We start from the raw sequence: 22,037 nt of genomic DNA, 5'->3' as shown, positions 1-22,037 counted from the left end.
CAAGTTTTGAAGGGCCGTGCAATTGGCATGCTGACTGCAGGAATGTCCACCAGCGCTGTTGTCAGATAATTGAATGTTAATTTCTCTACAATACAAGAAATGAACCAATGTCATTTTAGAGAATTTGGTAGTACGTCTAAACGTCCTCCCAACCGCAGACCACGTTCATGGCATCGTGTGGGCGAGCAGTTTGCTGATGTCAACGTTGTGAACAGAGTGCCCCAAGGTGGCGGTGAGGTTATGGGCAGACATAAGCTACGGACAACGAACACAATTGCATTTTATCAATGGCAATTTGAATGCAGAGATACCGTGACAAGATCCTGAGGCCCATTTTTGTGCCATTCATCCGCAGCCATCACCTCATGTTTCAGCATGATAGTGCACAGGCCCATGTTGCAAGGATCTGTACACAAATCCTGGAACCTGAAAATGGCCCAGTTCTGCCATGGTCTGCATACTCATCTGACATGTCACCTATTGAGGACGTTTGGGGCGCCAGGTAGCCTAGTGGTTAGAGCGTTGGGCCAGTAACTGAAAGGTTGCTGGATTGAATCCCCGAGCTGACAAGGTAAAAATGTGTCGTTCTGCCCCTGAACAAGGCAGTTAACCCACTGTTCCCAGGTAGGCTGCCATTGTAAATAAGAATTCGTTCTTAACTGACTTGCCTGGTTAAATAAAAACATTTGGGAATGCTCTGGATCGACGTGTGTTCCAGATCCCGTTAATATCCTTTAACTTCTCACAGCCATTGAAGATGAGTGGGACAACATGACACAATCAACAACTCTATGCGAAGGAGATGCGTTGTGCTGCATGAGACAAAATGGTGGTCAAATGACTGACTGGTTTTCTGATCTATATCCCTACTTTTTTTTTTTACTATCTGTGACCAACAGATGCATATCTGTATTCCCAGTCATGCGAAATCCATAGGGGCCTAATTTATTAATTTCAATCGACTGATTAACTTATATTAACTGTAACTCAGTAAAATCTTTAAATTATTGCATGTTGGATTTATATTTTTTGTTCAGTATACATTCATGACCAGACTAAGACGCTTCGTGCTTGTCCTCATGTAATGAAACGGAGGTGGATCAATAGAATAACTTTATTGTTGGGGGTGTTGCCGTATAATAAATCCAGACAATGCAATGTAAGATAGAAAATAGACAAGTAATGGTCATAATATGTACATTTACAAATGTCTATCATGTAAAATTATAACACTTCTCAGATTGATTCAAACTGGGGGAATAATATAACTCGACAATAAGCAAAACCCCTCTACTGATCTCTTGTTCTCGACCGTTAGCCTTTGAACCCGTCACGTGGTGCGGATGCCCTTCCATTCCTCGCACTTTAGGTTAAACATGGCAGCACTCTTGAGATCTGCACGGCTTCTGAAATGTTCGCCTTCGGGCTTTCTTCAAAGAACAGGGACGAACAGAAATGGACCGCAGCTCAGTCGACTGTACAGTGGAACGATCGGTGGTAAAGGCTCCGGAGTCTGTTCAAGACAAATCGTCCCAGGCCCATACAGTGTACACAGGTAGCGTAATGCTGGCTAGCCGGTCCATGCTGGATTGGCACCCTACGGTTGTCATTGAGCTTCAATGACAGTCATAGTAATGTACTTAAACATTAATATGACCGGTTATCATGAGAGCAAATGTTTTGATATGTGTGTGTATGTATGTTATATACTGGTATTAGCCTGTATTATTTAGTCAACAATCTAGTATGTAATAAAAATATGGCCTCCTTGCATAAGTCCTAATGACGTTCAATTCACATAGTTAATTATAACAAAATCATGTAACGTTAGCTAGCTATCTATGTTGTATGGGACGACTATTAACTAATTGTATTTAAACTAGTAACCCTGATTCTGCACAATAAATATACAGAGAACTGATGGCTACAATCTGAGGGCTTGACGGCATCTTCTGCTCCATTAAAATAACGTTAGCAAGCCCGGGAGGGGTTCGATTATGTAATTTGAAGGAGTTGGTGACTACACTCAGGCCCACAGGGTATAGGGTGATGAGTGCCTTTCGGATCAGGTAAGGAAGCATGGGTGCTCAGGTCAAGGTCATTCTTGTGGCACTGTGGCCTTTAATGGGAGATCCAAAACGTTATCTTTGCTGTAAACCTTATAGCCTATTGCCATAAACCATGTATAACCCATTGCCCGGTCTTCCCTCTGCTAGGTGTGCGTGGCCCTATGCAGGGGTACGTCACTACGCCATGGTCACAGAGCAGCGGGGGCTACCCACTGATGAGTCCAGTTTGGGTGTGCGATCTAAGCAGGCCCAGCAGTTTGACTGGGCCCTGGCAAAGCTTGACAGTTCAGTGAGGAGGACGGGACGCATCACCAAGACCCTGCTGCTGCGCATCTTCCACGACATCTGCCGAACAGGTAAATAGTTAAGCACCTTGACCACTTTCCTCCTTCCTTTGAGAACCTCAGACTAGCACCTCACTGCTTTTTTGATTAAAAAAAATGTCTTCTACACCTTGACATGCTTCCCCTCCAACTAACACATGGCTTGTACTTCTATATTGTTTTCTCTCTTTCTCAAGGCTACCCTAGTGGGAACCAGGCCCTGCTCCTCCTGCGGAGCTGTGGCTCTCTACTGCCTGAGATGCCCCTGGCGGAACGCACTGAGCTGGCGCACCGAATCTGGGACAAGCTACATGAGCTGGGTATAAGGCTGCGGGCATAGAACCCAAACCCAGAGGGCATTATTGGGACAGGGCACTGGGAAGAAATTATCAGTGGATGTAGGAGGGTCAGAGGACAATGAAAATGGAGGGTGGATGGAGGTCCGACTGAAACTAACAGTGTTGTAGGAAGAAAAATAGGGTATTGAGATGACAAAATTAATTGGCTGACTAGTTTGTGGTCATGTTGGTGATTAGTAAATGTTCCTTTTTTACTGTCAAGGTGCCTCATACGATGCCAGTCATTACAACGCACTGCTCAAGGTATACCTGCAGAACGAGTTCAAGTTCTCCCCCACAGAGTTCTTGGCCAAGATGGAGGCAGCTGGTGTGCAGCCCAACAGAGTGAGTAGATTCACTGCATCTTATCTATTATCTTGATGTTCTTTGTTATGACTTTTACGGGGGAAAATGAACTGGAACTTTGTTCTTGCTTTTCTTTTTTAGCTGTCTTTCTTTGTATATTGTAACTGAGCACTTACGTCATGCTAAGATGAAGGTCTTCGATATAGATGAAAGCTTGAGATGACAGCTCTCCTCCTGTTTAGGTGACCTTCCAGAGACTGATTGCAGCCTACTGCCATGATGGGGACATTGAGGGTGCCAGGTAAGACAGACTTTTACCAGTTTATTAAGACAGAGACTTGATATCGGAGCAATGTGAAGTGAAGGACTGTTTATTGTGTCCTCATCACACTCCCTTTCAGTACAATCCTGGGTTTCATGAAGAGCAAGGACCTGCCAATCACAGAGGCTGTTTTCAACGCCTTAGTGACAGGTCATGCACGTGCAGGGTGAGTGTCATATTTGAACCCTTGCTTGTGTTGTAGGTTATGTATTTATAATGCATGTCAATGATAAGTATAAATGTGCCCCTACCGCCTAATTCTTAGTGTTTTGGTCTTGTTAGGTTGTATCAGAGTAAGAAGTTGACAGACCAAGCTCCAACCAAGTTTATTCACCTATTGGGTCAATAGAGCTGCATAAGACAAAGACATGGTTCCACCAGTGATAGTATGTATATACCCCAATTTGGGTAGTCTCTCCTCTAAACATTATTGCTAGGCAGGAAGTTAAGTGATACGGGCAATAAACTGTTCCTTCTCCCTTCATGTGACCTTACCTCAAACCCCCTTCCTCACTAATCCACATCTCTCCACCCTTATCAGTGCCTGCCAACATGTGATCATCTTCCTGCTACAGATAACCATTAACTTCTGGTGTAGACCCTAGACCAGGGATTCCCAACTGGTGGGTCGCGACCCCTCCCCATGGGGGTCGTAGGATGATTTTAAGGGGTCATGGGACTTTTGCAAGAATATAAAAAATGTAATTAATATTTAGAAAGGCAACCGCCGCACTGAAACTTTTATATTGAAAGGATACGGCCTCGCCGCATATTGATGCTGACTTTCACAACGTTACCGCGACACACTGGTGTGCGTGCGCTGCACCACTTATTGTTGCTGACTTTACACGTGCAGCGCGTCAGCAGTGTTGAAATGACTAGCTACGTTCGGACTTGGAGGGTTTAATCGCTGCACACACTCACTGACACCCCCCACACACACACACACACACTGATCCAATGAAATGGCGGATTTCTTGACACACACACACACACACACACACTAATCCAATAAAAATGTCACTCTGCAACATTATTTCGTTTTAAATGTGACACGTCCAATCAGATAATACAGATCTTCTGACAGCTAGTTTGATTGACAGCTAACTATGCAGATGTGTTCTGCAGGAATTGCACATGTGGATAGTTAGCTGTCATTTAACTCATGTAGGTTAGCTGTCAGAGTAAAATAATGGACAAGTTTTTAAAACATTCAGCTCCCTCTTCATCTACTGCTGCTTCCAATGTCAACAACAAGGCAGGTATCCCAGTCCCTGTCAAGAAGAGAAAATACGACCCCGACTTCATCAATTATGGTTTTAGAAGACAGACTGTCAGCTAATGAAACCCTCCAAAATGAAAAGGCATCTGGACACCAAGCATCCAAGTCACAAAGATAAGACAGCTGACTTAAAAAATAAAATAAAAATAGCAATGCGCTGGGCCACAAGGTAAGTGCCAAAAAGCCCACACCAGCGCAGAGGATCTTATACTCCCTGCTGCGATTGATATGTTCACTGAAATCTTGGAAGAGTCAGCCGCCAACAAACTTAAAACTATACCCCTATCCAATGACACCATGAGGGGGAGAATCCAGGACGTGTCTGAGGACATCAGAGCGCTTCAGTGAAAATGGCCATTACACACTGCAGCTTGATGAATCCACAGATGTGGCAAAGCATGTAATTCTAATGGTCTATGTTAGACAAGTGTGGGATAATAACTTTGAGGAGCAGTTCCTTTTTAGTGCTGATTTGCCCACCACTGCAGAGGCTGTCTTTAACACAATTGATATGCACCTGGGCTCCGTGGGACTGGTCTGGGATGGGTGCGTCGGTGTGACCACTGATAGGGCAGCTGCCATGACGGGATAGCACTTAGGAGTAGTAAAGCAGATCCTGGAGGAAGCACAGAGTGCAACGTGGAACCACTGCTTCCTACACAGGGAGGCATTGGCAGCGGAGGACATGATGCCTGAGCTCCACGACACTATCCAAGATGTGTGTCAACTATATCAAAAAGAAAAGGTGTTTCCAGGCCTTCTGTGGGGAGTGGGCACCAGCAGGTGTTTTATCATGCAGCGGTCCACTGGCTTTCCAGGAGTAAAGTGCCAGCTTGCTTTTATGAGCTTCGAGCGGAGATTGCTGCGTTTATTTAGGAAAATAAGTAATCTCTGCCCGAACATTTTGATTGTGAGGAATGGCTCACATAGGTTGCCCACCTGGCAGATATTTTTGATAATTTGAATTCGCTCAATGTGTCAATGCAAGGGAGGGGGCGCAATTGATTTGAACAGAGGGACAAAGTGGATGCCTTCAAGATGAAGCTTACCATTTGGGCAAATCATATTTCTGACAGGAGTATTGACATGTTTCCCAATGCCCACAATCTGATCAACAAAGCGCACGGCGACACACTGGGGGAAAAAAAACGTTAAACAGCATCTTGTCAGGCTGCAGGGAAAATGTTGTGACTACTTCCCGAAGGAGAACATGAGACGACGACTGGATACGGGGACCCCTTTCGAGTAGAGATGGGAAGCGTCACATTGCCCAGCAATGAAGAGGATCAGCTGGTGGAGCTGTCATTCGATCGCGGACTGAGCTTGCGCATCCCGGAAATGACACTGCCACAGTTCTGGTGCAGCTTAGTGGGAGAGTATCCTGCTAACGCCTGCCATGCAATCAGAATCATGCTCCAGTTCTACCTATCTGTGTGAAAGTGTGTTCTCTGCTATGGCCGTGCTGAAAACAACTAAAAGCAGAAATAAACTGGACAGACAGCATGACCTCCGAGTTTTCCTGTCAACCATCACCCCAGACTTCAATAAACTTATCAAACTGAAGAAACACCCCCAGCTTTCCCACTGATAGGCCACACACACACACAATACATAAACAGGTTAATGAGTTATTGTTCACTAGGGTAATTATTATTAACTAATTCTGACATTCATATTACATGTTATTGAACTGGTTAAACTTACACCTTTTAAAAAAAATACTTTACGGTTGTGAAACTATTCACATGGTAATTGATGATTAAGAATTCCTAATGATTGTTGTTTTTTCTATTTTAACTGGTATGTGTTACTGTTCATTAACATTATTGGACTGGTTTTAATGTCATGTTCTGAGTCTGGTAATGTATTACACCCCACTCCTGAACTGGTCTCCTAATTTAAAATGGCTTATTCTCTTGAATTTGTTTTCTAAGTTAATTTGGCTGTGTAATTACTTTCTTTAATACCATAATAGTAGGCCAGTGAGACAGTCTATTTTGCAAGTGAAGCCTGCCCAAGAATGCAGCTGCAGTACATTGCAAAATGTAATCATCAACAGTCCATAATATTGGGTCGTGACTCAATTGTTATTGTCAAATTTGGGCCCCCAGGCAAAACCTGTTGAGCACCACTGCCCTAGACTATGGCACCCCTCATGTCTCTAGTATAACTAGTGATTAACAAAATTGTCACGTTTACAAATCTGAACCCATCAGTCTTATTGTGTTGACTTGTGTGTGTCTCGTGCCCATACAGTGACATGGAGAGTTCAGAGAGCATCCTGCAAGTCATGAAGGGGGCAGGCATCGAGCCGGGCCCTGACACATATGTGGCACTGCTCAACGCCTATGCAGAGAAAGGAGATATGGACAAGATCAAACAGGTGAGTGGACCATTGGGTTTGTGTGAGTGGATAAGATCTAGTAGGTAAGTGCACTATGTCACCTTGTAGTGTGTATGTCAGGGTTTCCATCAGCCAGTAATGGCTGGCTTTTTGTGTAAAAAAAAAAATCGATAAAGAAAATTGCAGCCTGCCAATTATCTGGGAGAAGAAAAAATATTTTAGCGAAATAATGCTTTTTAGCCTATTCATTGATGGAAATAGATTTAACTGATCATGCTTATCGGCGGTCTATAGGTTCATTTGCATAATTTAGTGGAATTAAATTGGCCCGTGTGTGGAGTATTTTCATTATGTACAGTGCATTAGGAAAGTATTCATACCCCTTGACTGTTTCCACATTTTGTTACGTTGCAGCCTTTTTCTAAAATTGATAGAAATCTTATCAATCCCCATTATGACAAAGCAAAACCTGTTTTTGGTCATTTTTTTTTGCAAATGTATTAAAAATAAATAACAGAAATACCATATTTACATAATTACATATCTGGGTAAGGGTACCAAAAAAATTCTGCAGCATTGAAGGTCCCCAAGAACACAGTGGCCTCCATCATTCTTAAATGGAAGAAGTTGGGAACCATCAATACTCTTCCTAGAGCTGGCCGCCGGCCAAACTGAGCAATCGGGGCCTGGTCAGGGAGGTGACCAAGAACCCGATGGTCAGTCTGACAGCTTTCCAGAGTCCCTCTGTGGAGACGGGAGAACCTTCCAGAAGGACAACCATCTCTGCAGCACTCCACCAATCAGGCCTTTATGGTAGAGTGCCCAGACGGAAGCCACTCCTCAGTAAAAAGGCACATGACAGCCTGCTTAGAGTTTTCCAAAAGGTACCTAAAGTCTCTCAGACCATGAGAAACAAGATTCTCTGGTCTGATGAAACCAAGATTGAACTATTTGGCCTGAATGCCATTCTTCACGTCTGAAAGAAACCTGGTGAAGAAACGGTGAAGTGTGGTGGCAGCATCATGTTGTGGGGATATTTTTAAGCGGAAGGGACTGGGAGACTAGTCAGCATCGAGGAAAAGATGAACAGAGCAAAGTACAGAGACCCTTGATGAGAACCTGCTCCAAAGCGCTCAGGACCTCAGATTGGGGTGAAGGTTCACCTTCCAACAGGACAATGACCCTAAGCACACAGCAAAGACAACGGAGTGGCTTGGGGACAAGTCTCTGAATGTCCTTGAGTGGCTCAGCCAGAGCCCGGACTTGAACCTGATCAAACATCTCTGGAGAGACCTGAAAATAGCTGTGTAGCGACACTATCCAACCTGACAGCTTGAGAGGATCTGCAGAGAAGAATGTGAGAAACTCCCCAAATACAGGTGTGCCAAGCTTGTAGCGTCATACCCAAGAAGACTTGAGGCTGTAATCGCTGCCAAAGGTGTTTCAACAAAGTACTGAGTAAAGGGTCTAAATATTTATGTAAATGTGATATTTCAGTTTTTGCTTTGTCATTATGTCATTGTGTGTAGATTGATTTGGGGGGAGAAACGATTGAATCCATTTTAGAATTAGGCTTTCTGGACAACTGGGAACTCTGAAAAATATTAGGTCAAATCATGACGTCAGTGATCTTTGTCGGAAAGTCAGAGCTATAGAAAGAGGCCCGAGTTCTCGAGTTGGATGACCGTTCAAATTGATTTTTCCCAGTCGGAGCCCCCCCCAGTGTTCTTGGACACAAGAAAACTGCGATTTCCGAGCTCCCATTTGTATTGAACGCGGCATCAAACGGCAATGGAAGGCAGGCTTAATCAGTGCGTCACACATCACTTTGCAATGAGCTGGAGGCAGTATTCATTTTAAAAACCTATATACTTAATTGTTTGAAACCTGAACAATTAATATATATTATGAGACGTGTCTTACCAAAACTGTCCCAGAAGCTGTTTGGAATAGGCTATTTCTTTCTTGACAAGCTGACCAATAGAATAATTACCTTAGACTGTTCTACTATAGTAGATTGACATAGGCTAGTGATTTTGCTGTTCATTACTCATCTTGTTGACTGAGAAAAAGTCCATGTGGACAGTCTAACATGTTTAAAGTGCACATAAGAATTCAATAAGAAGGACCGCACATCGTTTCATCCTCGACTTGCATGTTCTGTTAATTACCATATTCTGGTAATTACCATATTCTAACTGTGATTTGTCATTCTGAGAACCATGGGTGGATACCCTAATCAGATTACACACACAATGCATATGGGTCCGGTAAATTAAAATCGGTCAACAGAAACCCTGGTGTGTGTGAGTGTGAACTGACCCTCCCGTGTGTCCCATCCCCAGACTCTGGAGGCTGTGGAGAACACAGACACCAGTCTGATGGACAGAGACCTGATGCAGGTGGTATTCAGCTTGTCCAAGGCAGGCCATCAGCAGCACGTACCAGAGATAGTGGAGCGTATGAGACATGAGAGAGGATATGTACCAGGTATGATCAGCTCTGGAGGACTAGCACTTTTTACAGTGATTTTTCAGGAACTTGCAATGCAAGTGAAGGTTCAACACTTTATTGTTGAGGTGTCCTGTACTAGATGGTGCAGGGACTGAAACTACCCCTGAACATTCTGGTTATGCGTTGTTGAGATAACAAATATTATGATATTGATGAATTGAATGTCAATTGGATGAGTCAACCCATCTCTCTTGTCCTCTCTCCCCTGTAGATGCTATGAACTTGTGTCTGAGCCTGATCACCCAGGGCCAGGAGGACACAGCCTTCACCGTGCTGAAGACCTTCCCCACCCTGCAGCAAGAGACCCAGAGTGGAGACTCCCCCACCCTGGGCAACTTCTTCCTGCGCCACTGTGTCAACATGGACAAGGTAAGGCTTTAGTGTTTCCACTGCAAAAAAAAAATACAAAGTTTAAATCAATTTTGTGATGGTATAACGTTTTTAGAGTAAACTTAAACAATTCCAAACATATATAAAGTATGTGCAAAAGATAATGGAGCTATATACTTTGAGAACTAACAATTACCTAAATGAAAACTAGACAGTCGGGGAAAATCTTTGTTATAATGCTTGAGTTACTCAGATAGCATAACAACAAGGCGTAAGCCATGGCCAAATGTGTAGAATTGCAGGAAATTAGCTTTAACAACAAATTGCCTCTGCGGTCAAGAGGGGAGCCTCTAAAACCGCACCATTGGCCACGGCCACCACCATGTTCCCCCCGCTAACTTTGCCACCACTGTTGAAAACAATCCTAGGGGAAACAATGGTTCTAGACCAGGATTGCCCAAGCTCGCCTCCTGGAGAGCTACCCTTCTGCACACTTTAGTTCCAACCCTTATCTACGACACCGGATTCTACAAATGAGCTGCTCAATAAATGTCCATCTGTCTGTGTTTTTAGCCAGTGGATAAGATGGCGCGCTACTGCAAGGAGCTGCAGGACTCCAGCAACCACGCTACTCCCCTGCAGTTCACCCTCTACTGCTGCCTGGAGGCCAAGAAGACTGGTACGCTACATCCTTCTGAGAAATGCACAGGAAGGAGTAGGAGGCTACACAGCCGAGGGAGTTCTTCATCTCTCTAATATTCCCTCCTTTTCTCCAGCTACTGCAGTGGAGGTGATGAAGATGATGAAGGAACAGGGGCAACCCATCAGACCCCACTACTTTTGGCCCCTCCTCACACAACATGCTAAGGACCAGAACACAACAGGTATGGAAATGTGATTTAAAACCTACAAACACGAAACCATTTGATATAAAATACTGATAAATAGGGATTGGATGGGTCATTTCAGCTCCAGTGCTCTCTCGATAGAACCCTCCATCTTCATTTGTTTAGCCCATTCATGCTTTGTGGTTGGAGATGCAGATATGAACCAGTACCACCCTCTGGACTGACCATTGTAGTAGATTGACGTTCCAAGTTGACCACCCATGTTAGCTTCACTTGCCAGGGTGTCCCTGGGTCGCTCTCCTCTTCACGGGGCTAACACAGAGAGTGACAGGGTTCAGAATGAGTGAGGAAGCTGTCCGTCACGGCTTTGTGGATGGCGACGCCTCCATACCACTCCCTGGTGGGCGCCGGGTCTGATCCCTAACCCACCGCAGGGCATGATGGGACCTGTCTGATGTCACTGTCTGAGAGGTCACTCACATGACGTACACCCACAGACTTCTCTGTCGCTCCAATACCATCCATATATTTTATGAGAGAGGCACTCCTGGAACTAGATGCTCTGATGCTTGAAATAGTTGTTCTAAAATGTGTGCATTTTTAGAAGGGATTGAAGATAGTTGAGGTATTGGTTTTAAGTCACTGTGGTAGAAAGGCATATGTGTATGTGAGAGCCTAATGTGATGCCCTGAGGGCCAATGCTGCTGTGTGTCTGTCTACTGTAGAGATACAGGCTTTATGTAGTACTCTCTGGATAGAGAGACTCTCGGAGCCCACAGCATACTCAGGCCTTGGCCAGGTTATGACTTCTCCAGACCACTCCTTCGTAAGGGGCTTTTAGAAGAGCAGGGCCTGTCAAATATTTATGGGCCAGAGTGGTCCACCCTGGAACGATTTCACTGGTTTGGGGGCAAGTGGGGGGAAAGAGGTCGGATCTGAGCCTGAGATGGAGAGAGGGCACTCCAGGCAGAACGGAACGGATGATGACCCCCCCCGTTTTTCTCAGGGGACCTCTAGGAATAGATCTTGGTAAAGGTCAAGGAAGGTCGCAGGATAACTAATGTACGTTCTTATTCTCCTCCTAGACTAAAACAGGCCCAGGACTGGAAGTTGTTTTGGTTGTCTGACTGTCAAACTGTACTTTCCTTTCTTCCCCTTTTGTTGCTCTGCTGCACTCCATCTTTTGCGCTACCTCACTCCTTTTCAACGTCCCTCGGTGAATTAGCATAATGGCAGGTTTATCTAAGCGATGCTCTTCTCTCATATGAGGAGGAGGCTGATGTGACCTCTACCCTGCCCTGAGGGGGAAAGGATTGGGTCCCCCTTTTTGGTGGGGATTGGGGGACGGTAGCCTGAGGGGTTTAATCCCCCACCCCCTACCTACTCCTGGGGGCTGTGGGCGTAGGGGTCACAGGTCATTCTGCTACAGTGGCTGTGGAAGCCTCTAGTTTCCTATAGTCCAGTTTCAGCCCTGAAGAAACTACAAGGCCTCATGGGAGAAGGGGGTTTAGGAGCAGTTTATCCTTCAACAGTGATTGGGAGTGTTTTCATATATTGATATAGAAAATGATTGCTTGTGTTACTACTTTATTTCAGAAAGATAAATGGCTAGACTGAAATGGTCCAAGGCCAGTTCAAATTCGTGTCATAATGACCACATTTGGACGTCATGTCACAAAATGTTCTGCCTTTGAGAAGCGATACATAGTCTTTTTGTTTTTTGAGTCTTAGTTATAGGTGAGAATGTCTGCTTCAGAAGGTTCAGAGTAGCGTGTTAGCAGACTCCACCCTGGTTTGAACATTTCGGACATCCATTTAGTTGTCAGACCGCTTAGCGGAAACAAAGAAACTTCTCTTTCTTTTATACTCTGGTCCCTGTGTTGTTAGCGTTAACCCTCATGAATGATGCAGCCGCTCTATGGCTGCAGGAGGGGCGTGTTTGTGTCCATCCGTGTGTGTGTGTAAAAGCGTTCGGGGTCAGCGTGGTGGAGGTGATGTGACTGATGCGGAGTGACTTGATTTCATGTAAATGCGAGCGCTCTGAGGGAATTCACTTTGGATTACCCGCACCACTGTGCACCGGCATGAAATATTAAGCGCCATGTCACTTTCTGTCCACAGGTGTCACTGGCGGGCAGGAGCGGGGGCAAAAAAACTTAGCATTTTGATGAGGTGTGGATTTGGGCAGGCGAGTTTGAGGAAGCATATGCTCTGCTTTTGTTCCCACCAGCCGTGAGCCACGGCCGGCTTGTCACTCCCGAGCAGGGATCGCGCGCTTATCACTTGTGACAACGGCGAGAGGGAGAGAGCGAGAAAGTGGTGCGGCGAGCCGCCTCTGTTCGCCTCTGCTTTACGAAGATGCTTTTATGTTTTGTGAGGTGCCGATTAAAGCCCCCCTGTCTGCCACCAGGCATCCAGTCTATTCCCCCCCCTCCCCAACCAACTCTCCTCGACCTCTTCAACAAATGCCCCCTCTCCCTCTAACCCAGCTCTCACCACTTCCTCTCCTGCCATCCCTCAGTCCACCCTGTGAGTGTTAGTGTGGTAATTAATGGAACAAGAAGTGATTCCATCTGACATCGTCACAGCCACCTGTACTCCAAGAGACAAAAACCGAGAGCGACGGATGGAGGGAGAGAGGGGGAGAGTGAGGCAGAGAAGGTACAGGTACTCATTTCAAGGACAGAGGAGGAGTGTAAGAAATAGCAACCAGTTCACTTAATTCTGGTCCTCTCCTTGCTATTCTCTTCTTTCATTTTCCCTTTCTATTTGTCAATCTCTTGACTCAGAGGGCTTCTCATCTAGTCTCCTCTGCCTCAGTGGACATGTAGTTATAGTCTGGCCTGCGCATGTATCAGGACGTCTAAGATGAGAAGTAAGCCTTCAGTCCCAAGGAGTCAGTCTTGTCAGTCACTGTGAAGTTCCTCTGCTGTGCTCCAGCCAGTCTCATGCCTCACCTGTGCAATATTAGAGGGCTAGATATTCCCACAGTGTGAATCCTGCTTAATTTGTAAGATGAAGTGCACTTGGAAAAAGCTAAAAAGAAATGTTCGCTAACCTGTCTTAACACCTTTTACCTAAATATCAAAAGGATCATTAATTCTACTTTATGCAGTGAGTTTATGAACGTGTATATGAAGCCTGTTTGTAACCCCGATGTTTGGCGTTAGTTCACCAAGTAACCACTGAACCAGCGCCTACCTTGCTGCTTTTAAAAGCAACTCACTCCCTCGCACACTTGCATTAGTGAAAAAGTGCTGATTCTAGAATCTCATGTGAGAACCAGGTCATATACAGTATATACTGAATATATAAATACCAATGCAACAATTTGACTGAGTTACAGTTCATATAAGGAAATCATTCAATTTAAATCATTTTAATAGGGCCCTAACCTATGGATTTTATATGACTGGCCCGCCTACTGGGGAGCCAGGCCCAGCCAATCAGAATGAGTTTTTCCCCACCAAAGGGCTTTATTACAGACAGAGGTACTCCTCAGTTTCATCAGCTGTCCGGGTGGCTGGTCTCAGATGATCTTGCAGGTGAAGAAGCCGCATGTGGAGGTCCTGGGCTGGCGTGGTTATACGTGAGGCCGGTTGGACGTACTGCCAAATTCTTGAAAATGACGGCGGTGGCTTATGGTAGAGAAATTAACATTCAGTTCTCTGGCAACAGCTCTGGTGGACATTCCTGCAGTCAACATGCAAAGGAGAAATGCTCACTAACAGGGATGTAAACAAATGTATTCATAACATTTGAGAGAGAAGCTTTTTGTGCGTATGGAACATTTCTGGGCTCTTTTATTTCAGCTCATAAAACATGGGACTGACACTTACCAGCTCCATTGACATGTTTTCTATCAGTCTGGCTCGCCCAGAAATGGATCATAGATTATTCAACAGGAAAACAGGTGCTCTTCTCCTTTCATAAAAAAATGAAGAAAGGATGAGAGGAGAGGACACTCACAGGCTCCATTGAGAAGAAAGCATCAGATCGACTTTTTTTTCTCTTTCTTTTTTCTTGAAAGCAGTGAGGGCAGTGAGCTGTGAGGGAGAGAGGGGTGAATGAAGGACATATAATGGAGTGGCCTGAGTGAGCCAGGTGCCTACCTGGTTAATGCTACCCCTCTCTCCTTCTCCACCCCCGGCTGGGGCTCCTAAGTTAGGTTTTAATGGTGGATAAAAGCAGGTCCTTATCTTTTATTCAGGTGTGTTTTGGGGCAGTGGAGGGTATTACCAGGTGAACAGAGACCTTCCCCAGAGGACTGAGATACAGAGAGCTGTGTGGGCCTGAGTGGAGTGTAAACACACACACACACACACACAGAGTGAGGGAGCCAGGATATGTCTCTGCGCTCACATACATCACTGAAACACTTAGCCTGCCCTTTTGCTGAAGTCTGCATGGAAACATACATGAAAACATAGCTAGGTATTTCTCACCCTGAGAAACGCACGCACACAGTCACACTGGTTCCTTCCACTCTTGGCCTCATGTCCATCCAGGCCTAGGCAGCAAAGTGCCTGTTCCATATGCATGTGTACCTGGGGCGGAGGCTTGCGAGGAGAGCAGGGTGGTGGTAATGGGTTTGGAGCCCGGCCCCTCAACCACTGGATGCTGCAGGGTTGGGGTCCATTTATATTTAAATTCCCGTCAACTCCGAAAGTATACCCTATTCCAAATGTTCCTCACTCAAAAGCATTAAAGGAAATTGGTATTGGAATTTCAGTGTGCTTCCTGAATTGACTGGAAATGGGATTGACACTATCCCTGATGTCCACTGTTGTGCTGTAGCAGAGCTGGGTATGCTAGTCTGTGCTGTAGCAGAGCTGGGTATGCTAGTCTGTGCTGTAGCAGAGCTGGGTATGCTAGTCTGTGTTGATGTTCCTCCAGGGATCATGGAGGTGTTGAAGGGCATGCAGGAAGTGGATGTACCAGCTGATGTAGAGACAATGTCCTTCTACGTCCTGCCTGCTTTCCCGAACATAGACGCTGCCCGGGACGCATTCAAGGTAGGGTGTGTAGGGTGGGTGGGTGTGTAGGGTGGGTGGCCTCCACATGAAGTGGCACCAGTGCCTGAAGCGCTACCCCACCCATGTACAAGATGAGATGTGTATGTGTGTTGCTCATTTCTGATTGTGTGTGTGTGTGTGTGTATGGTTGCATTTTATATATTTTTATGTGTTCATGTGAATGGTGTGTATTTGTTGTAGGAAATGGGATGCTCCTTGGAGTCTGAGGGTTTCTTGTCCTCTGAGATGCGCTCTAAGGCTGGTAGTGGGAACCTGGCAGGACTGTTGGTTATGAGTGAGTATCTACCTGTATTTCAACTCTGTCTTAATGGCTTCCTCTGTCCATTCAACATGTCAAAACACACATCTATTACAGGTCATTATGCCGATAATCATGTCTAATGCACTTCCCTTGTTTTCATCACTATCTTTACTGTATTAGTTGTTATCCTCAATCATGTACACCAACATACATCTATTACAGGTCGTTATGCCCGTAATCATGTCTAATGCACCTTCTTTGTTCACTTATGTACACCAACATACATTCATGATGGCCCCATTCCTAGTCACTCATAGTTCAGAGACGTTCAAGAGGCACTATCTACCTAGCGTAACTCTCTGGGCCCAGGGTTGGGTTATGTAGGATGCACCGGGGAGTTGACTCTCGTCATCAGCATCTGGCCTCTGTTTTGCCTGGAGCCTAATTGCCCCATCAGAGAGCGGTCTCTCGCCTGCTCTTCTCTCTCTTTCGCTCTCTCTCCGCTCCGCGTACACTCCTAGCTCATCAGGGCTTTTAAGTGATTAGTGTGTGTGAATATGTTTGGCGGAGCGGGGGATCGAGGGAGCAACGCGCCTAAACTGGTGGAGGTGAAGAGCGATGGGATGGGAGGGGATGAGGTGGAGGGGTGTTTAATAATGGATGCTCGTTCACTCTACCCGTTTGCTCTCATTCACTTAATCTGTCACACACCTCTTTTTTTGTCCATCTGGTTGCTTGGATATTTCTCTTTAGTCTTATTGGTCTTTCACACCACATTGACATGTCACTTCTATCTAAAAAGGCTTTGGGAAACCAAACATCCTTAGTGTACTCCTCAGAATGTGTCTGTTTCTCACTCCCTCTCCAGTGTCTGCTCCCTCCTTCCCTGCCCTGGACCTGAGTACCTTCAGAGGAAGTCTCATCCAGGGCTTCAGAAGGTGAGTTCTCTTACGTGGTAACTGTTTTTAGAGTAAGAGTGCTCTGTTTGTCTTTACAAGTGTAAAGTGTGTGTGCAAATGTGTTGGTTTGCCTTCTCCCCCTCTGTCAGTGAGTGAGTTAGACTGCAGTGTTGTTCTCCCTGTAGCAGGTCACCCAGTTCCGGGCCCTGGCCGCCTCATGCATATGGACACAGTCAGTCAGTGGTCCTGACCTGCAGCCCTGGCCCAGGAGCACCCTGGGATATATGTTAATGAGGGTACTCTGAGCCCTGCCCCTAAGGCTGTGCCTGGCCCCTACCCAGCCTGAGGTCTGTAGGCAGGCTACAGGCAGGAGGGCAATGATGTACATGTTTACGCTGTACACCCACTCCTCCTGCCCTCATCTGTTTTGACCCCCCCAGGGAGCCCAGAGGTCCTGGCATACTTACTGGTGTTTGTGTGCTGCTGTACTGTCCTCCCCTCACACCAATATACACACACTCGTTAGTTATGACTATGAAATGATAGTTAAAAGGGCTGATATTGCAGATGTTAGAAACATCATCACCTCCTCAGGAGGAAGATTGACAAGTTTCTAGATGAATGTCATGTGAATGATTTCGACTACATCTGCACTCGTTTCTCACTGGTCTCTGGACGATGTTCCTGGTAGACTGGCTGTCTGTTATAGATTCAGCTGTGAGCCTTGCGGTGTTGTCGTTGGCAGGCGGCCTGTTATGCCCATAATTGGGGTTGACGCCAAAGAAGAGCGGGGTGTCACTGGGTAGGGTGTGCTGTGTCAGAGCCATGTCACTACACTCCACAACCTGCTTCTGTCAGAGCAAGGTCAAGGGATAATTTAATCATTAAAGACCCCCGCTCCCCCTCCACCCTCTTCTCGTCTCTGTGCCTCTCTTAAACCAGCTGACAACGCCACATACGCACGGCTGTGTCATCATAATTTAGGAATCGTTTTGTGTGGGTGTGTCTGACATGGTTTTCGGGTGACTATTCATCTAAATATTGTATAGGGTGCCTCTTTTCTTCCCTTCAGTCAAGTTCCTCTCTTCCTCAGATGATTTGTCAAGGCAAAGTGGCAGTCCTCTTCTCTGTCCTGTGTGTGTGTGTATATATCTCTGTCCCTGTTGCATTGTTTTCAGTGATCATGTATCTCTGTTAGAGCATTCAGAATTGATAGTTTGCTCCTTCAGAAGGCCCAGGCTCTTGTCATCCCTGTCTGTTTACTGGTGATTTGCCATGTGACATTAACAGAGTTGTCATGTTCCATTGGGACTCATATGTCAGTAATCTGTCATATTGTTCTTATAGAAGCTTGCTGTATGTCTCTGTGCTGATTCCTGTGTATGTACAATACCAGTCAAAAGTTTGGACACCTACTCATTCAAGGGTTTTTCTTTATTTTTACTATTTTCTACTTTGTAGAATAATAGTGAAGACGTCAACTATAGAATAACACATATGGAATCACGTAGTAACCAGAAAAGTGCAAAAAACAAAACATATTTGAGATTCTTCAAAGTAGCCACCCTTTGACTTGATGACAGCTTTGCACACTTGGCATTCTCTCAACCAGCTTCATGAGTCTTGAAGGAGTTCCCACATATGCTCAGCACTTGCTGGATGCTTTTCCTTCACTCTGCAGTCGAACTTACCCCAAACCATCTCAATTGGGTTGAGGTTGGGTGATTGTGGAGGCCAGGTCCTCGGATGCAGCACTCCATCACTCTCCTTGGTCAAATAGCCCTTACACAGCCTGGAGGTTGGGTCATTGAAAAACAGATGATAGTCCCACTAAGCTCAAACCAGATGGGATGGCATATCACTGCAGAATGCTGTGTTAGCCATGCTGGTTAAGTGTGCCTTGAATTCTAAATATATCACTGACAGTTGACACCAGCAAAGCACCATCACACCACCTCCGTGCTTCACGGTGGGGACCACACATACAGAGATCATCCGTTCAGAACAAAGCAACACATGACAGCACAACATGGTAGCAGCACAAAACATGGTACAAACATTATTGGGCACAGACAACAGCACAAAGGGCAAGAAGGTAGAGACAACAATACATCACACAAAGCAGCCACAACTGTCAGTCAGAGTGACCATGATTGAGTCTTTGAATGAAGAGATTGATATTAAACTGTCCAGTTTGAGTGTTTGTTGCAGCTCGTTCCAGTCGCTAGCTGCAGCAAACTGAAAAGAAGAGCGACCCAGGGATGTGTATGCTTTGGACTTTTAACAGAATGTGACTGGCAGAACGGGTGTTGTATGTGGAGGATGAGGGCTGCAGTAGATATCTCAGATGGGGTCGGGGGGGGGTGAGGCCTAATAGGGTTTTATAAATAAGCATCAACCAGTGGGTCTTGCGACGGAAATACAGAGATGACCAGTTTACGGGGGAGTATAGAGTGCAGTGATGTGTCCTATAAGAAGCATTGGTGGAAAATCTGATGGCTGAATGGTAAAGAACATCTAGCCGCTAGAGAGCACCCTTACCTGCTGATCTATAAATGATGTCTCCGTAATCTAGCATGGGTAGGATGGTCATCTGAATCAGGGTTAGTTTGGCAGCTGGGGTGAAAGTGGAACGATTACGATAGTGGAAACCAAGTCTAGATTTAACTTTAGCCTGCAGCTTTGATATGTGCTGAGAGAAGGACAGTGTACCGTCTAGCCGTATTCCCAAGTACTTGTATGAGGTGACTACATCCAGCTCTAAACCCTCAGAGGTAGTAATCCCACCTGTGGGGAGAGGGGCATTCTTCTTACCAAACCACATGACCTTTGTTTTGGAGGTGTTCAGAACAAGGTTAAGGGTAGAGAAAGCTTGTTGGACACTAGGAAAGCTTTGTTGTTGAGCATTTAACACAAAATCCGGGGAGGAGCCAGCTGAGTATAAGACTGTCATCTGCATATACATGGATGAGAGAGCTTCCTACTGCCTGAGCTATGTTGTTGATGTGAATTGAGAAGAGCGTGGGTCCTAGGTTTGAGCCTTGGGCTACTCCCTTGGTGACAGGCAGTGGCTGAGACAGCAGATTTTCTGACTTAATACACTACACTCTTTGAGAGACGTAGTTAGCAAATCAGGCCAAAGACCCTCAGAGACACCAATACTCCTTAGCCAGCCCACAAGAATGGAATGGTCTACCATATCAAAAGCTTTGGCCAAGTCAATAAAAATAGCAGCACAATATTGCTTAGAATCGAGGGCAATGATGACGTCATTGAGGACCGTTAAGGTTGCAGTGACACATCCATAACCTGAGTGGATATCAGATTGCATACCCGAGAGAATGCTATAGACATCAAGAAAGCCAGTCTGTTGATTTATTTTCACGTTTTTCCAAAACTTTTTTGATAAACGGTGAAATAGACATATAACAGTTTGGATCAGCTTGATCACCCCCTTTAAATAAAGGACGAGCTGTGGCTGCCTTCCAAGCAATGGGAACCTCCCCAGAAAGGAGAGACAGGCTTGGCGGTGTATCACATCCGGCCGTGATTGGGAGTCCCTTAGGGCGGCGCACAATTGGCCCAGCGTCGTCCGGGGTAGGCCGTCATTGTAAATAAGATATTTTTCTTAACTGACTTGCCTAGTTAAATAAATAAAAAATGAACTTTTTAAAGAAGAAAGGGTCTAAACCATCTGACCCAGATGTTTTTTTGGTGTAAAGTTTAAGGAGCTCCTTTAGCACCTCGGACTCAGTGACTGCCTGCAGGGGGAAACTTTGTAGCGGGGCAGGATTTTAAAAGAGGGAGAAACATCGGGGATAGTCGCATTAGAAGGGGTGGGAGATGAGGAAATGTTGGATGGGCAGGGAGGCATGGCTGAGTCAAATTTGAATCCTGACTTAATGAAGTGGTGATTTAAAGAGCTCAGCCATGTGCTTCTTGTCAATAACAACCACATCATCAACATTAAGGGCATGGGCAGCTGTGAGGAGGAGGGTTTATTTTCTATGTCTTTAACCGTTCTCCAGAACTTCTTGGGGTTAGACCCACAGAGAGAGAACTGCTCCTTAATGTAACTAACTTTGGCCTTCCGGATAGCCTGAGTGCACTTATTTCTCATTTGCCTGAACGATAGCCAGTCAACCTGAGTATGAGTGTGCCGAGCCTTTCGCCAAATGCAATTCTAGAGGTGTAGTAACTCCACAAGATCACTGTCGAACAAGGGGCTGAACCTGTTTTTAATTCTCATTTTCTTGAGGGTCGTGTGTTTGTTAACAATATCATTGAAAATATTGAAAATGAAGGTCCAAGCGTCTTCGACGGAAGGGATCAAGCTGATTCTATACCAATTTACAGAGGCCAGGTCATGAACGAAGGCTTGCTCATTAAAGTTTTTTAGCAAGTGTCTATGACAAATCAGGACAGGTCTTTTCACTGAGCAGCCATTACGAACACAGGCTGTAAAACAGTGATCACTAAGGTCATTACAGAAAACACCAGACTGATACCTATCAGGATTATTTGTGAGGATAACATCGAGGAGAGTAGCCTTTTCTGGGCGTTTGAAGATGACTACATTCATGTCTTAAAGTAATGATGAACTATCGTTCCTCTTTGCTTTTTTGAGCTGTTCTTGCCATAAAATCGACTTGGTCTTTTACCAAATAGGACTATCCTTCTGTATACCAACCCTACCTTGTCACAACACAACTGATTGGCTCAAATGCATTAAGAAGGAAAGAAATTCCACAAATTAACTTTTAACAAGGCACACCTGTTAATTGAAATGCATTCCAGGTGACTACCTCATGAAGCTGGTTGAGAGAATGCCAAGAGTGTGCAAAGCTGTCAAGGCAAAGGGTGGCTACTTTGAAGAATCTCAAATATAAAATATATTTTGATTAGATTAATGAACACGTTTTTGGATACTACATGATTCCATATGTGTTATTTCATAGTTGTGATGTCTTCACTATTATTATACAATGTAGAAAATAGTCAAAATAAAGAAAAACCCATGAATGAGTAGGTGTCCAAACTTTTGACTAGTACTGTATGTGGCTGCGCTTACACAGGCAACCTAATTCTCATAATTTCTTTCTCCACAAATTGGTCTTTGACCAATCACATCAGATATATGTTTTGAGAACTAGGTAAAGAAAATTCAGAATTGGGCTGCCTCTGT

General features: G+C 45.2%; 1 protein-coding gene across 1 annotated transcript in view; it reads left to right on the top strand.

Annotated features, from left to right (window-relative positions):
* The first annotated feature begins 1,363 nt into the window (after positions 1 to 1,363).
* lrpprc (leucine-rich pentatricopeptide repeat containing) overlaps positions 1,364 to 22,037 on the top strand; it is a 71,293-nt gene continuing 50,619 nt past the window's right edge. The window contains exons 1-14 of the mRNA XM_038974799.1: positions 1,364 to 1,555; positions 2,217 to 2,425; positions 2,590 to 2,712; positions 2,954 to 3,075; positions 3,279 to 3,337; positions 3,438 to 3,524; positions 6,897 to 7,023; positions 9,330 to 9,474; positions 9,710 to 9,867; positions 10,402 to 10,507; positions 10,605 to 10,712; positions 15,573 to 15,691; positions 15,893 to 15,986; positions 16,822 to 16,891. Of these exons, the coding sequence (XP_038830727.1) occupies positions 1,377 to 1,555; positions 2,217 to 2,425; positions 2,590 to 2,712; positions 2,954 to 3,075; positions 3,279 to 3,337; positions 3,438 to 3,524; positions 6,897 to 7,023; positions 9,330 to 9,474; positions 9,710 to 9,867; positions 10,402 to 10,507; positions 10,605 to 10,712; positions 15,573 to 15,691; positions 15,893 to 15,986; positions 16,822 to 16,891 (1,706 nt within the window). The 5' untranslated portion in view covers positions 1,364 to 1,376. The remainder of the gene's footprint in view (positions 1,556 to 2,216; positions 2,426 to 2,589; positions 2,713 to 2,953; positions 3,076 to 3,278; positions 3,338 to 3,437; positions 3,525 to 6,896; positions 7,024 to 9,329; positions 9,475 to 9,709; positions 9,868 to 10,401; positions 10,508 to 10,604; positions 10,713 to 15,572; positions 15,692 to 15,892; positions 15,987 to 16,821; positions 16,892 to 22,037) is intronic.

This window comes from Salvelinus namaycush, chromosome 35 (genome assembly GCF_016432855.1).
Source record: "Salvelinus namaycush isolate Seneca chromosome 35, SaNama_1.0, whole genome shotgun sequence".
Taxonomy (NCBI): Eukaryota; Metazoa; Chordata; class Actinopteri; order Salmoniformes; family Salmonidae; genus Salvelinus; species Salvelinus namaycush.
The sequence above is the reverse complement of the archived record's forward strand: the minus strand, read 5'-3'. Positions and strand labels throughout refer to the sequence as shown.